General features: G+C 44.1%; 1 protein-coding gene across 1 annotated transcript in view; it reads left to right on the top strand.

Annotated features, from left to right (window-relative positions):
- LRP1 (LDL receptor related protein 1) overlaps positions 1-16,371 on the top strand; it is a 777,705-nt gene that overhangs the window by 642,069 nt on the left and 119,265 nt on the right. The window contains exons 66-68 of the mRNA XM_033939435.1: positions 2,248-2,370; positions 9,162-9,287; positions 13,730-13,846. Coding sequence (XP_033795326.1) covers positions 2,248-2,370; positions 9,162-9,287; positions 13,730-13,846 — 366 coding nt within the window. The remainder of the gene's footprint in view (positions 1-2,247; positions 2,371-9,161; positions 9,288-13,729; positions 13,847-16,371) is intronic.

Below are 16,371 nucleotides of genomic sequence, written 5' to 3'. Positions count from 1 at the left end.
ATGTCAATCAATCTGTGGTCCTCCCGGTCTTGGGTAGTTGGGAGGGCTCTTCTGAGCAAAGACAGCTGAGCAAGTTGGATGTTGGTCGGGTCCTTCGCTCTTATGTGCAACGGACCCAGGAGATCAGGAAATAAAATCATCTCTTTGTCCTTCTGACTGGTCCTCTTAGGGGGGCTGGCGCTTCTAGTGCTACTATTGCATGCTAGATCAAGGAGACTATTGCTTCCGCTTCTCTTCTGGGGCAGCAGCCCGTTCCGGAGTTTCTCAAAGCTCATTCTACTCGGGGTCAGGCGGCTTCTTGGGCTGAGTCGTCGCTCGTGCCTCCAGTGGACATTTGTAAGGCTGCGGTTTGGTCTTCCTTGTATTCCTTTGTCAGACTCTTTCGGGTAGATGTTCTGGCGCGTCAGGGCGCAGTGTTCGGTGTGTGTGTTCTGGTGTCAGCCCTTCGGGGTCCCGCCCGTGTGAGGGACTGCTTTGGTACGTCCCATTCGTAAAGATTAACCTCTACTGGTCTGGAGAGTGCTAAAGAAGGAGAAATTAGGTTCTTACCTGCTAATTTACTTTCTTTTAGCTTCTCCAGACCAGTAGAGGTCCCCACCCTGTCTGTTGTTGTTGTTGTTGGGGCTGTTTCGCGGGCAGTTTTGGTTTTTTGCTGCGGGTTCTAGTATTTTTCTAGGGCCGGGGAGAATTAAATAACAGCGGCTGTGGCTCAGCTGGCTTAGCTGGCGAGCTGTGGGGACATTTTCCTTCTGGTATTTCTCCTCTGCATTTTCCAACAGCATTTGGGTATATTATTTGTTACTCCTGTTCGGAGTATTGTTTTCTTTCTGTTTTCCTGTTCTTAGTTCTGCTTGGCTATTCGGCAGACTGATGTAAATAGAGAAGGGAGTATATTATATACTGTCCCACAGTTTTGTTTTCAGTCTCCACCTGCTGGTCATGATTGGATATATACCCATTCGTAAAGATTAACCTCTACTGGTCTGGAGAAGCTAAAAGAAAGTAAATTAGCAGGTAAGAACCTAATTTCTCCTTATAAAGTGTGAATATAAAACAGGGTAAGCTTAGAAGACCCAAGGTGTGATTACACTTTGCACTTTATATTTGCACTTTATAATTTATTTATTTATGTTAGAAATAAAATGTAAGGATAGTTGGACAACTTTTAGAAAATAAATGTAATTAAATAAAATATGAAATATAATGACATTCTGAGTATAGAATTCTCTAGCCAGGTCTCATAGCCCCTGTTCTTACCTGCTAGACTAGGGATCTCAAAGTCCCTCCTTGAGGGCCGCAATCCAGTCGGGTTTTCAGGATTTCCCCGATGAATATGCATTGAAAGCAGTGCATGCACATAGATCTCATGCATATTCATTGGGGAAATTCTGAAAACCCGACTGGATTGCGGCCCTCAAGGAGGGACTTTGAGACCCCTGTGCTAGACTGTGTTGGGAGAGGAGGGGAAGTGGAGGAGCAAATGCCTAGAGATTAAATTTGAAATCAATGTAGGAGTAATTAGCAAATTATGTTTGCTGTCCATTCCAAGTGGAAAACAATAAAATTAAAAGGAAAGGGGGTGGGATTAGATATAACACATTTTTGTGGTTACAGTCAAGGTGGTTTACATATTATGGAGCTTATTTTGTTCTTGGTGCAATAGAGGGTTTAGGCCCAAATTCTGTAACTGGCGCCTAAAGTTAGGCACCCAACTAGATAAGCGCCTATCTAAATTGAATAACAAGCTCAATTAAGCTTTTTAATCAGCAATAATTGAAACTTAGGCGCCGATCGAGATAGATTCTGTAACAAGGCGCCTCTAAAAAATTTAGGCGGCCTTCAAACAAATAGGCACTCTGCATGTTAGGCGTGGGCGTGGCTTCATGCTAGGCGCCTTGTTACAGAATCGCTGCTCTTAAGCGTGTTTAAACGCTCGCATGGCCGCCTAACTTTTAGTTGTGCCTAGAGCTGGCCTATTTATTGGGCGCCTCCAAAATATGGTGCCGCTCAGCGTGATTCACCAAAAGGCACCCAATTTTGCATGAGTCGCGCTGCACGGTGCCTATTGCGGCGCCCAACCTGGGCGCTTCTTATAGAATTTGCGCCTAAGTGAAGTGCTGCGGTGGGAATCGAGCCTGGTTTTCAGACCGCTGTACTAAACCAATCAGGTGATGAGTCAGATATCTACTATATGACCATTTACAAAGTCCATTATGTAACATTTCCTCTGTTTTGCTCTTTGCCCAGCGGAGGTGACTTGTGCTTCAAATCAGTTCCAGTGTGCAATTACTAAGCGCTGCATCCCAAGAGTCTGGGTCTGCGACCGAGACAATGACTGTGTGGATGGATCTGATGAGCCCGCCAACTGCAGTAAGACTTTCTGTTTGCTGGTCTTCTGTGACTATAAGCACACAAGATAGAAAAGTTATATCTATCTGGCTAGTTGAGGGGCTGGCTGGAGGTAACAAGGTGTTGTGTATAAAGACTAAATACTAAAGTTATTGCAGCAAAATAGGAAATACCTCATCATTCTTATCCATAGTAGACATGCAAATCCTTTTCATGCATCTTCATTAGGGATATCCAAAATACCTGGGACCGTTCATGGCCCTCAAGGCCTAGAAATGAAAACCAATGGATAAACATTAATAATGATGGCTGGATTTTTTTTTTTTTATTGAGAATTTTCCTTTAGTTCTACAGTTTACTCCGTTCCCACTTACACGTTATCCTAGTGGATTTTTCCTGGACTGTTTTGCTCAGTTTTGCAGACCTTCAACATCATGTTCTAAGGTGGACAGCACCAAATTCTTGGACAGTTATTCACATATAATAGCAAGAAATGTGCTTTTCAGGTTCTTAAATTATTGGCTGTGCCTGTACACAGTAAAGGGTTAGACTCCAATATGACTATTAATGGTTCCCCACTAACTGGGCCTGTCCTTTTCCTGTTAACCTGTGGCCCAAAATTCCAAGGGATATTGCAGCATCCACTGTGCAGATCATTTTTTATTTTGTTTATTAGGATTTACAGTCTACCGCCTTTTTTAAGAAATTCACCTAAGCGTGTGTACCACAGAAATAAGCTGGACATAGGCAATAGGCAATTACAGCAGTAATAATATTCAAATAATAGTGTACATTATGGTGTAATGTGCTACTTACAATATTAATACAATACACATTAAAGCAGGGGTGCCCAAATGGTGAATCGCGATCGACCAGTAGATCGCAAAGGCAACGCGAGTCAATCGCGTTGCCTTTGCGATCTTTTTCTCCCTGCTGCTTCCCCAAGCCAGGCCTGGCACGTACAAACACCGGACTTAGAAAACTTCACCTCCGACATCAATTCTGACGTCCGAGAGGAAGTTCTGGGCCAGCCAATCGCTGCCTGGCTGGCCTGGAACTTCCTCCATGACATTAGAATTGACGTTGGAAGTGAAGTCTTGTGGCCCGGCGCTTGTACGTGCCAGGCCTAGCTCAGGGAAGCAGCAGGGAGAAATCGCATTGGTGGCTTGAGGGTAGGGAAAGAATTGGGGAAGTGGAGAAATCAGCACAATGGCTTCGGGGGGCACGAGGAGAGAGAAAGAAAGGCAGAAATAAAGAGAGGGGGGCCAGGGGGAGAGAGAAAGAAAGGCAGAATGAAAGAGGGGCAGGGGTAGAGAGAAAGAAAGGCATAAATAAAGAGGGGGGCAGGGGGAGAGAGAAAGGAAGGCAGAAAGAAAGAAATATTGGCTTTACAGAAGAAGGAAGTGCAACCAGAGACTCATGAAATCACCAGACAAAAAGGTAGGAAAAATGATTTTTTCAATTTAGTGGTCAAAATGTGTCCATTTTGAAAATTTATATCTGCTGTCTATATTTTGCACTATGGCCCCCTTTTACTAAACCTCAATAGCGGTTTTTAGCGCAGGGAGCCTATGAACATCGAGAGCAGCGCAGGGCATTAAGCACATGGCCACAAGCTTCCTACGCTAAAAACCGCTGCCGCAGTTTAGTAAAAGGGGAGGGGGTATATTTGTCTATTTTTGTATAATTGTTACTCAGGTGACATTGCATATTTTAAAGTTATCTGCCTTGACCTCTTTGAAAAAACCTCCAAATATAAATTATAATTAACATTTTCTCAGCGCACAGTGTGCTTTGTGTTTTTTTAAAATTTTATTGTTGGTAGATCATTTTGACTTGGTCATTTTAAAAGTAGCTCGCAAACCAAAAAGTGTGGGCACCCCTGCATTAAAGCATCTTGATAGCATAGGTCAGTGTTTCTCAAGTTGTTCCTGGAGTACCCCCTTGCCAGTCAGGTTTTCAGGATATCCACAATGAATATTCATGAAACAGATTTGCATATAATGGAGGCAGTGAATGCAAATTGTTCTCATGCATATTTGTATGTGTCTGCTGTGGATATCCTGAAAACCTGACTGGCAGGACCAGCGTAGGAAACACTGGTATCAGTCCTCTTGCAGCCATGATCACAGCCAAATTAAAGTTGTCTGCCCCCCCCCCCCCCCACCCCCCTTATCTCTGCTGGAGGTGCAGGATAATGAAGTGCACCTATGGAGAGCCTACCTAGGCCACAACCCCAAACTCTAGCTTTATGACCCCTTTGGGTCAACAGTTCATGCAGATATTGAATTCATTTCATCCCACCACTAAATTTGACTCAGTCATCAAACTGTGATTACATTTCTTTATGTGCAGGTGGAATTAAAGAATAAGTTATGTACAACCATGTTTTCGAAAGTAACAGATAGAAATTCTTTGTTGGACTTCTCGAGAATGCATCCACAGCATTTAAAGAATAATGTCCCTTTTGAACAATTTCTTAAACACTGCCAGATTTGCGGAACATATGATGAATATAGGGACAAATCCGGAATTTTAATGGCTAGACCAGGGGTGCCCACACTTTTTGGGCTTACGAGCTACTTTTAAAATGACCAAGTCAAAATGATCTACCAACAATGAAATTTAAAAAAAAACCACAAAGCACACTGAAAGGCAGAGAAAATGTTAATTATCATTTATATTCCGGGGGGTTTTCAAAGAGGTCAAAGCAGACCTCAGTAACAACCATACAAAAATGGACAAATATACCCCCTCCCTTTTTACTAAACCGCAATAGCAGTTTTTAGCACAGGGAGTTGCGCTGAATGCCCCACGCTGCTCTCGATGCTCATAGGCCCCCTGCGCTAAAAGCTGCTATTGCGGTTTAGTAAAAGGGGGCTATAGTGCAAAATATGGACAGCAGATATAAATTCTCAAAATGGACACATTTTGATCACTAGATTGAAAATAAAATCATTTTTCCTACCCTTGTTGTTTGATGATTTCATGAGTCTCTGGTTGCACTTTCTTCTTCTGACTGTGCATCCAATCTTTCTTCCCTTCTTTCAGCCTCCTGTATGCTTCCTCTCCTCCAGACCTTATTTCCTCCCCCAACTTTTTCTTTCTGTTTCCCTGCCTCCCTTTCTTTCTGTCTCCCTGCCTGCCCCCTTTCTTTCTCCTGCCCCTCCCTCAGCCACTCAGTTTGCCGCTGCCACCATCGGGAAACAGCTCCCATGCCACCGCCGCCCCAAGCTCTTCCTGCAGAAGCGTCGCACTGACCAGCATTCGCTCCCCGATGTCAATTCTGATGTAGGAGAGAAAGTTCTGGGCCAACCAGGCATTTCTCCCCATTCCATCCAGCCTGAGCCCCATCTCTCCTTGATCCAGCTGAGAAATATTATTGTATGAAACAAAACATCATGATATATTTATGATGATTAGAAAAGGACTGAAATTCATGTTTAATATGGGTGTAGTAGAGTGAAAGAGTTAGGGGCATGATAGGCGAAAAAACTTTGTATTGCCCCCTTCCTTAAGCAGGTGTTTATTTTGCTTATTGGTTATGTTTATGCTTATTAAAATTTGGGATCCCACAATTTACAACAGATCAATGTGGCTTATAGTATAACACAATAAAATCATTTTTTTAAAAAAAAGAATGCCATTATCAATAGTAAAGTCCTAATCTAAATATTGAGGAGAAAAAAAACACACATCTTTTTGTTGTGATCTCATGAATGCAGTCTTCTCAGGTCCACTGATAATCTAAAAATTACCTCAAATTAAATGCCAAATTGAAAAAATGACTTTTCAACATAGACTTCAATGTTGGAAATGAAAGTTCACTTCACATATAACTTGTGGAAGGTTGTACCATAAGACTGGAAATAAAAAGAAAAAAGCAGAATTACGAGTTGATTCATAATGAGCCATTTTTGGTAAAGGAAGTACCAGTCTCTTGAGAGTCAACTGCCCGAAATGTGCATGTAGGTGTATATGGAATGGTTACAGCAGCCAAGTATGATGGAGCTGCATAATATAGAGCAGTGGTTCCCAATGAATATGCATGGGGCAGATTTGCGTGCCTGTCACCCTCATTATATGCAAATATCTCTCATGCATATTCATTAGGGTTATCCCAGAAACCCGACTGGCTGCTGGTCCTCCAGGACAGAGTTGGGAACCACTGATATAGAGCTTTAAAAATCTATATAATGTACAGGCAACCAGTGTAAACTTATCAACAGAGGAGTGATATGATCTTATACTTTAGCCTTCAATAGAAGCCTAGCTGATTTTAATAACGCGTTACTGACGTGATGTCCAACAGAGTTCCCAGACATTTCATATGAAGGGCCATGTAGGGTATTTCAGATCAGAAGCACTAGACGGGGGTAGGACCCACTGGAGAAAGCCTTGTTCAGTGAAGGGGTGAGGGATGAGGGGTTGGGGGTACCATGTCTGGCTTTCTGATTTTGGATTTCATTGTGGGGTCCCTCTTTCCTGCTGCCTAGGCAGTGGCGTAGCGAGGGTAGGAGGCGCCCAGGGTGGTGGAGACCTCCTGCTCCCTCCTCTCCATCCCCCTCCCCTACTCCTTCCATGCCACTCCCCCCACGCCCTCCTTCCATCCTCTGCTCCTTCTGCGCCCCCCACTCCATACTTGCGCCCTCCCTTCCCACCCCTGTACCTCTTTACATCTTTTCCAACATAAGCAGATTCTCCGCCTGCTGCTTGCACTGGCTTTCCCTCTGATGTCATTTCCTGGCCTTGCGACCTGGAAGTGATTTCAGAGGGAACCAGGCCTGTGCAAGCAACAGGCTAGAGTAGTTGCTCACGCTGGCAAAGATTTTAAAGAGGTACAGGGGGCAGGGAAGGGAGGACATGGGCGGAGAAGTACCAGCACCCAACCAAGGCGGTGCCCGGGGCAGTTTTCCCCCTTACTATGCCACTGTGCTTGGGTCATCCTACCACCTTCTGAAAACAGGCCTGTTTTTTAATGCCTTTATATAGTTTTCAAAGAGCATATGTTAGCTTACAGCACCCCCTGGTGGCAGCAGGTATTAAATATTTTTAAACTTGCATAAGTATATTTATGTAGGGGGAGTTTTTCTATTTATTGTAATTGAGCAAATTAGTTATGCCACTATCCTGTGGTATCGTTATATTAATATTAACTGTCCATCGTGCCCGGCAGTCCGCTCCCGCGGCGGCCCCCCAGGTCCATGACCTGTAAGTGATCCTTTACCTAAATCGTGTATTCCCTATTCATTTAGTGTCCTGTATAGTTACCCTCTATCTGTATCCTTCAATCCCCTGCACCTTCAGGAAATCATCCAATCCCTTTTTGAAACCAATATTGTACTCTGTCCTATCACCTCCTCTGGGAGCGCATTCCAGATGTCCACCACCCTCTGAGTGAAGAAAAACTTCCTAGCATTCGTTTTGAAATTGTCTCCTTTCAACTTTTCTGAATGCCCTCTTGTTTTTGTTGTCCCTGCTAGTCTGAAGAATCTGTCCCTCTCCACCTTCTCTATGCCTTTCATGATTTTATAAGTCTCAATCATGTCCCCTCTAAGTCTCTGCTTTTCCAGGGTAAAGAGCCCCAGCTTCTCCAGACTTTCAGCATACGAAAAGTTTTCCATGCCCTTTATCATCCTAGTTGCTCTTCTCTGGACCCTCTCGAGTATCGCCATATCCTTCTTAAGGTACGGCAACCATTATTGGACTCAGTACTCCAGTTGCGGGCGCACCATCGCTCGATACAGTGGTAGGATAACTTCCTTCGTTCTGGTAGTGATACCCTTTTTGATAATGCCCAACATTCTGTTCGCTTTCTTTGAGGCCGCTGCACATTGCGCCGCCGGCTTCATTGTTTTGTCCACCAATACCCCTAAGTCTCTTTCTAGGTTGCCTTCCCCCAGTGCCCTCTCTCCCATCGTATAACTGTATATCGGGTTCCCTTTCCCTATGTGCAAGACTTTACATTTCTCTACATTGAAGCTCATCTGCCATCTTTCTGGCCACTCGCTAAGTCTGTTCAGATCTCTTTGTAGATCTTTGCATTCCTCAACAGTTCTGACCCTGCTGGAGAGTTTTGTGTCATCCGCAAATTTTATAACTTCGCACTTCGTCACTGTTTCCAGGTCATTTATGAATATATTGAACAGCAGCGGTCCCAACACTGACCCCTGTGGGACACCACTTGTGACCCCTTTCCAGCCAGAGTAGTGTCCCTTTACTCCTACCTTCTGTTTCCTGTCTTTTATCTCTGCTCTCCACTGTACCTTTCTAGACCTTATATTTGTAACTAGTGTATTGATAGCACACTGCAGTAAAGACACACAGGTTTGTTGTATTTTTGTATATCAGTGTACATCATCCCTCTTTTTCATGTCTATCTCATGAGAGATGTCTTGTAAAAAAACAAGATACAGCTCTTGATTTTATGGTCTCCTGCCATCAAGGTTTTACAGAGTACTAGCATTTTGCATTTCTGCTTAGCAACTCTGTGTTCAGAGAAAGATAAATCTAAGAATTCACACATTTCCGACCTTGTGTCATTTGGGGAAGAGGGGGCATTCTACATTAAAGGTTCTAGTTTAGGGGTTCTCAATTTTTTTCAGGCTCTGGTTTTTTTTTTTTTCTAAATGAATACCTATATCATTGAGAATCATTTATGCTGTGGAAACATTTGCAATGGCAGGACCAGCTACACAGATATCAAGTTATTTTTGAATGCTGGAGAATAATCATTCAATCAATTGTGTTGTATTGTTTTTTGTTTGGTTTTCTGCCTGAAGGCATTATGTTCACTGTGCTCTGTATTTTAGCTCAGATGACGTGTGGTGTGGATGAGTTCCGCTGCAAGGATTCTGGGAGGTGCATTCCAGCACGCTGGAAGTGTGACGGCGAGGATGACTGCGGGGATGGATCTGATGAGCCCAAAGAAGAATGCGGTAAGTGTGGGTTGGCTTGCAACATTTATACAAGGGATCTTCAAAAAGGTTCCACACTTTCATTTTATTTTTAAGCATTATTAAATATCTCAAAAGCAAATTACATCGCTTTTCCACCTAATCACCCTGTTTTGCGATACATTTTTCCCGGTGTCCTACTAACTTCTTAATGCCATCAGAAAAGAATGTTTTTGGTTGAGTGTGAAAATATGAACGTGCAGAAACTTTTTGAAGAACCCTCATATTTAGAGGATAACTTGTGGGCCAAATAAACATATCCGAAGTTCTGGGGTCTGTTCCAATGTAGTCTGCATTATAGAAGGAACAGGTTGTTGCTTTTTTAAGTGCCTTTGGATAAGCGATAGTAGCTGTTCGGGAGGGGCATCCATATGTCTGTCTGTCTCTATGCATCTGTTTGTGCATGTGCAAATATATAAGTAGAATTTCACTACTGGTGGAGGAAGAACAATGAAGAGAGGCCAGATCCCACCATCAAACAAGGAGCCTGACAATGAAGCTGTGGATGGTGCAAGGATAGTCCTCACAACCTAAATGGAGCCAAATGGCAGAGGAAGTATGCAGCCAGTGCAGGAGGTGGGGAAACAAGGACCTACCCATGAAGAAGGAGCAGATCCAAGCCACAAATCATAGTGAAAAAAACATGCAGCCAAACAACTAACCCCATGTTTTACTAAGGTGCGCTAAGCGTTTTAGCGCGTTAACCGTTAATGCGTCCATAAACTAACATGCACGCATTAGCATTTAGCGTATGGTTAGCTTTCGCTAATATTTGTTGCGTGCTAAAAAGCATAGCGCACCTTAGTAAAAGGAGCCCTAAGACCCAGCTCCCTTCCAGTACTGCAAAGGAGTCCCTACCTCTTCCCCAGGTTATGAGCATCTTACCTTCCCCCATCTCCTCCCTCCCCAAGGTGATCAGCTTCTTCCTTCTCTCTTTCTACCACCCCTTTCCCCCCCAGATGCTCAGTTGAGAAAGGTGTGAGCTAAATATAAATCTCTGCCCCTTTCTTATTCCTCAGGTGTCCAGTACAGGCAGTTCACGGTTTAAGAACGCCCGACTTACATGAATCTGATACTTACAAACCGGGGTCCTGCCTTGCCCCTCCTGTGCCAATGCGCCCCTTCTTCCTCCCTTCCTGTCCAAACACGACCCTCCTCCCTTCCGTGTCCCAACGTGATCCTCCTCCTCCCTTCCATGTCCAACGTGTGACCCTCATCATCTTTCCCTCCATTCTGTGTCCCAAATTTGTGTTTCTAGTGGGTTTTTACCTCCTCTGGCCGGCTCCCTCCTCTCGTTCGCACTTCTCTTTGCAAAGCCACGGCTTGCAGCTGACCCGGCAGCCTAACCCTTCATGCCTCCCACAAGTGTTTACCTCCTCTGGTCAGCTCGCTCCTCCCAAACGCATTTCTCTTCACAAAGTCATGGCTGCTGGTTACTGCACGCGACTTGCGGCTGACCCTCTGACGTGAGGGAAGGCTTTTGGGTCAGCTGTGAGCTGTGTGCAGGAACCAGCGGCCGCAGCCTTTTGAAGAGAAGTGCGACTTGGAGGAGAGAACCGGCCAGAGGAGGTAAACACTCACGGGAGGCACGAAGGGTCAAGTTATCGGAACAATCGCGAGCTGCGTGCAGAAACTGCAGCTTGGCAAAGAGAAGTGTGACTGGGAGGAAGGAGCCAGTCAGAGGAGGCAAACACCTGCGAGAGGTACAAATTTGGGATGCAGAATGGAGGGAAAGACGATGAGGGGGCGCATTGGGACACGGGAGGGAGGAGGAGGTTCGCGTTGCGACAGGAAGGGAGGAAGGAAGGTTGCGTTGGGACACAGAAGGAAGGGAAGGAGCATAAACTTCGAAGAAAGGATGAAAGGAGGGAGAGAGCCTGAACTTGGGACATAGGAGGAACAATGGAGGGAGTGAAGGAAAGAGATGCTGAGATGGGAAAGAAATAGAAAGGAAGAATTGTTGGGCATGGGTGTCTGAGTGTGAGAGGGAAAGAGAGATGATGTACTTAGGGAAATAAAGAAAGCAGTGAATTGTTGGGCATAGGGAGGGAGAAAGAAAATTGGACATCATGGTGGGAGAGGCGTGAGGTTTAGATGCATGGGAAAGAGAGATGAGAGGGTGAAATGTTGGATGTGATGGTGGAGAGGGAACAGCAGGACGGATGAAGAACAAAAGTAAGTGTGAGCCTCCTATTTTTCTGTCTATTTAAACTACAGTACTTTGTTTTGAGGACGGTTTCTTTAATGTTTTTATAAACTGTGTACTGTAGAGGATCCGAGTTACATACAGATTCAACTTAAGAACGGTTTAAAAAAACGGAGCTCGTTCTTAACCTGGGGATTGCCTGTATCTCATCTCCCTTCTTTGCCGCTACCCTCTCCCTTCACCCGGACCAGAGGAGGCATCATCGCAGCACAAGCCTGCACTTAAGCACTGCTGCATCCTTCCCTGTCAGTGGAGGGTGGGACGTGTTGGCACTTGAGTACAGGCCTCCGATAAGCGCTCCCCTGTCATGCGAGAGCCACACCACTACTCCCCAAATTCTGTCACGTCAGGGTCAGGGGTTCTTAACCTAGTCATGGGACACATCTAACCAATCAGGTTTTCAGGATATCCGCAATGAATTTAGATTTACACAGAATAGAGAGGGAGAAGCACACACATGTATACTTATGTCACACCATAAGTATACATGCTTGGGTTTGTTTCATATTAATTCTAAGATTCCCAAAAATCTAAGAGGTTTTTTTACTAAGGCGCACTAACTTGGTTAGCACATCTTAGTAAAAGGACCCCTAAATTTGTCAAGATTATGGCAGAACGTTTAGAGGGGCATAATCAAAAAAAGCATCTAAGTCTCCTTTTGGCCTAAGTCCCTAAACGTTCAACCCAGAAGCAGGGAAAGTGTCCATAACCAAAACAAACGTCCATGTTTTGATTATGGCCTTCCTCTGCCTAAACGCCCAATCTCCACTACGTCTAAAAGTACACCCACACCACGTCTACACTTTTTAGCCATATTGAAACAAAAAAATGCCTAAGCCAAAAACGTCCAACAGAAGGGCTTTTAGGCGAAGGAGGAGCCGGTCCTTCGCCTAAAAGCTGGATTCTGTAACCGATGTCTGTCAAAAACAACACCGGTTATAGAATCCCCCCCCCCCCCACAACGATCCAGGCAGGAGGGTGCCAAAGCCCTCCTGCCATGTCAAACCACGACCCTCCCCCCTCCCGACAACATCGGGGCAAGAGGGAGCCCAAGCCCTCTTGCCCCGCTGACTCCCCGACTACATCGGCGGGGCAGGAGGGCTAGGGCTCCCTCTTGCCCCGATATCGTCGGGGGTGCTGAGGTTGGCCGGGGCAAGAGGGCTTGGGCTCCCTCTTGCCCCGATGTTGTGTGTGGGGGGGTAGTGATGCATCGCGACACGAGAGATGCCTCATCTCCCCTACCGCGATGCCATCACTCCTCTACCCGAACTGCCGCGGGTTGCGGCAGTTCGGGTAGAAGAGTGATGGCATCGCGGTAGGGAGATGAGGCATCTCTCCTGCTGCGATGGTTAGGTTGCCAGGCCGCTGAACTGATGACACCAGCGGCCATCAGCTCAGCGGCCCGTTTTTCGGCACTTAGATCTTTTATTTTATTTCGTCTAAGTGAAAAAGGTCTAAGTGCCGACTAGGCAACCTTTAACTGTTTTGGTTATAGGTGTTGTACGCCTAGGTGTAGGTCGGCCCACCTCCCGCCCACTGCCCGCCCTTTCCCCTCCTCTAAACACACCTCTTTTCTCTCTGTGCGTTTAGAGGCAGGGGAAAGGCCTAAGCTGTTTTTAGATACGTCTAAAAACCAGCTTTGGTTATAGGTACTTGGACGATCAGGCTTTTTGATCATCCAAGTAGCCACTTAGGACACTTTTTAGACGCTTTTTTTTTTTATTATTACCCCCATAGGGTTTAGCAAATCCTTTAATGGGGTATGGGGTCCATTAACTAATTTGTTACATTATAATTAAAGTGTGACTCTTTTCTTTATGTTAGATTCCTTTGCAAATCCAGGGTGGGTTGGAGGGTGGGGAGTGGAATATTTATTTGGAAGAGTAAATTTATTTATTTATTTTTATTATAATATTGATAGTATAATATATAATATTACTGTTAATAATTAGGATAAGAAGGGGATAAAAATTGTTGAATGTAATAATTCCGATGATAATAATGTATTTTCATACAGTTTTTCTGATTCTTCAATTGTATACATTATAAAGTTTGAAATATCAATAGAGATTTATTTAAAAAAAAAAGAATTTCTAATATTTCAAAATAAAAACCATAGTTTTTTTTCTTGTGTGTGTGAGGGAGAGTGTGGTGTTTTAATGTACTGTACTTTATTAGCAAATGTATTTTCCTATTTCTGTTTGGTTTTTCATTTCAGACGAGAGAACGTGTGAACCCTATCAATTCCGCTGCAAAAATAATCGCTGTGTGCCGGGACGCTGGCAGTGTGATTATGATAATGACTGTGGGGACAATTCCGATGAAGAAAGCTGCAGTATGTTTACCTTCTTAAAGCTAAATGACAGCGGGGGACATGGTGTGTGACAGACTATGGGCTCCTTTTTACTAAGGTGCGCTAGCGTTTTTTAGCGCACGCACAAAATTACCGCGCGCTAAACTGCACGCTACGCTTCTATAATAACGCCAGCTCAATGCTGGCATTAAGGTCTACCGCGCGGGGCAATTTAGCGTGCGCTATTCCGCGCGTTAAGGCCCTAACGCACCTTGGTAAAAGGAGCCCTGTGTTACAGACCGGGGTATCTTTGCTTATGGCAACTGTTTAACTCCATGTGAGGTTAGGAAGGTACTGTTCCTTTAAAGTGTTGGGTCTCTTTGGCCTTTTCCGTTGTCGGTCTCTCTCTGGAGTAACAGTACTAATCAACTCCGGTTAAAAGTGAAAAAAGAAGAGCTGTGAAACCAAACTAACTGTCTCCCACAAAATGTGCTCCACCTTAAAATCACAGCCCACACAAGGGGCATATATTATTGTATTTAAATCTAGATACTAACGTGTAGCGGTGGTAAATTGCTTCGACGCTCATAGGAATTATATGAGCACCAGAGCAGCTGCCGGCGCTAAAACCCGCGCTACGCGTTAGCAAAAGAGGGGGTAATGAGGAAGGAAAAATCCTCAAAACCCCATCTAGAACAAAACTGTTAGTGTTGTCAGACTAAAGAGGCTGATAATGTCACTGGCTAAAACCCTCCTCTTATCATTTTTTTTTTTTTATATTCTTTTTTCTGGAATAAAGTCTAATCCTCTAATTTTTATGTAGCACGATACTTTGCAATAATTAAAACAATGTATTTTTAAACCAATCGGTGTAGATAGCAAAGATTGACAGGCCCTCTTTTCCTAAGGTGCGCTAAGCGTTTTAGCGCATGTTTAGCGTGATCTAAATTAACGAGTGCGTTAACCGCTAACGCGTCCATAGGATGACATGCGCGCTGTAGCGTTTACCCCGCGCTAAAAAGCATAGCGCACCTTAGGAAAAGAGTGGGGGTTAGCCCCATTGACGTTTCATTAAATGCTGCATAGGGTATACGGGACAAACATTGTAACCAGCACAGTAAGGAATATGCTCACATTTAGCAAAATGCTGGCCATCGTCTGTAGGCCCAAGTCAATCTTTATCTACGCAGATACATTTTTTGAAAAGCTTTTTGCAATTATTCCAAAGCGTGGTGCTATATAAAAGTTTGAGGATATGGAAGGTACCTGCTGATTGTTAACACAGAAAGTGTCAGGACCCAGAACTAGCAAGTTTGTATGATTCTATACACCTATTGCGTTTGAAACAAAACATTTTTAGTGTGCAGTGGTTGAATGAGTTTGAGACACCGTTGAGAAAGTCACATCACCTCTGAACACACTGCACTCAGATTTTGAATTTATCCATTGGACTTTATTAAGGCATTTAAATCAAATATTACTCTGGGTTATCACCAATTTACATGGAGCACAGAAAATGTGCTTTGAATGCAATTTGTTCCTAGTTGCCTTTAACAGCAATTGCATTCCCTCCCCCAACCCTAAGAGCTCCTTTTACTAAGATGTGCTAGCGTTGAGCTCCTTTTACTAAGATGTGCTAGCGTTTTTAGTGTGCGCTACACAGGAAATACTAACGCCAGCTCTATGGAGGCGTTAGCGTCTAGCGCGTGGGGCATTTAAGCGTGCACTAAAACCGCTAGCGCACCTTCGTAAAAGGAGCCCTAAGTTTAGAGTGTTAAGTGAGAAATCGGTCCCCTGGTTCTTCCCCTTGCAGTAATGAAAGCAGGCAGTCTTAAAGTGTGCACCATCTCAGTAAATAGCCACAATTTGTCCCGTGGGTGTGTTTCTACTTGCTGTGAAAGGGGAGCCAAGTGACACATCATTCCTTCACTGTTCCTCCACTTCTGGTCTAGACTGTGGCTGTTTTCATGTTGTGTATTTTGAGTTGTATCATTTCACCTCATTTTATGTTTTTCTCCATTTTAACACTGTCGTAACGGGGCATCCAGAGGTAGGTTTCCATCATACTTTTCATAATAGAGTTTTATTAAATTGTTGACAGATAAATTTCTCCATGTTATATTGCTATGCTTCTCTTCCATCTTATGTTATGTACCTATATTTATATAGTGGGGTGGAAAAATATGTAGAAAAAGTATGCACCAACCAAAATTATTAGGAGTCAAAGGAACTATTTACTGTTAACAAACGTTGTTGACTTTTTATGAACTCTCTGTTTTGGTGTATTAGTTTATTGTGGAGGAAAGAGTTTACTCTTTATTTTCCCAGCTTAATCCTCCCCCTACTTTTTTTCCTTCTTTCAGATTCTTCTCCTTCAGCCTCTCTACCCCTAGCTGCCGCCTCTTTTTCCTTCCCCCAGTCTCTCTTGTCCTACACCTCCTCTCTCCTCTATTAACAATACAGTACTCCCACGAAATTTGCAGAGGTTCCGCTCCAGGAACCCCCGCGAATTTCAAAAAAACCGCGATTTCGTTTTTTTGCCTGTCAAAAAGCAGGAGAGGGCAGCT

The sequence above is a fragment of the Geotrypetes seraphini genome, chromosome 3 (genome assembly GCF_902459505.1).
Source record: "Geotrypetes seraphini chromosome 3, aGeoSer1.1, whole genome shotgun sequence".
In the NCBI taxonomy this organism is placed as follows: domain Eukaryota; kingdom Metazoa; phylum Chordata; class Amphibia; order Gymnophiona; family Dermophiidae; genus Geotrypetes; species Geotrypetes seraphini.
Note: the sequence above shows the minus strand (reverse complement) of the source record. Positions and strands in the feature narration are given on the sequence as shown.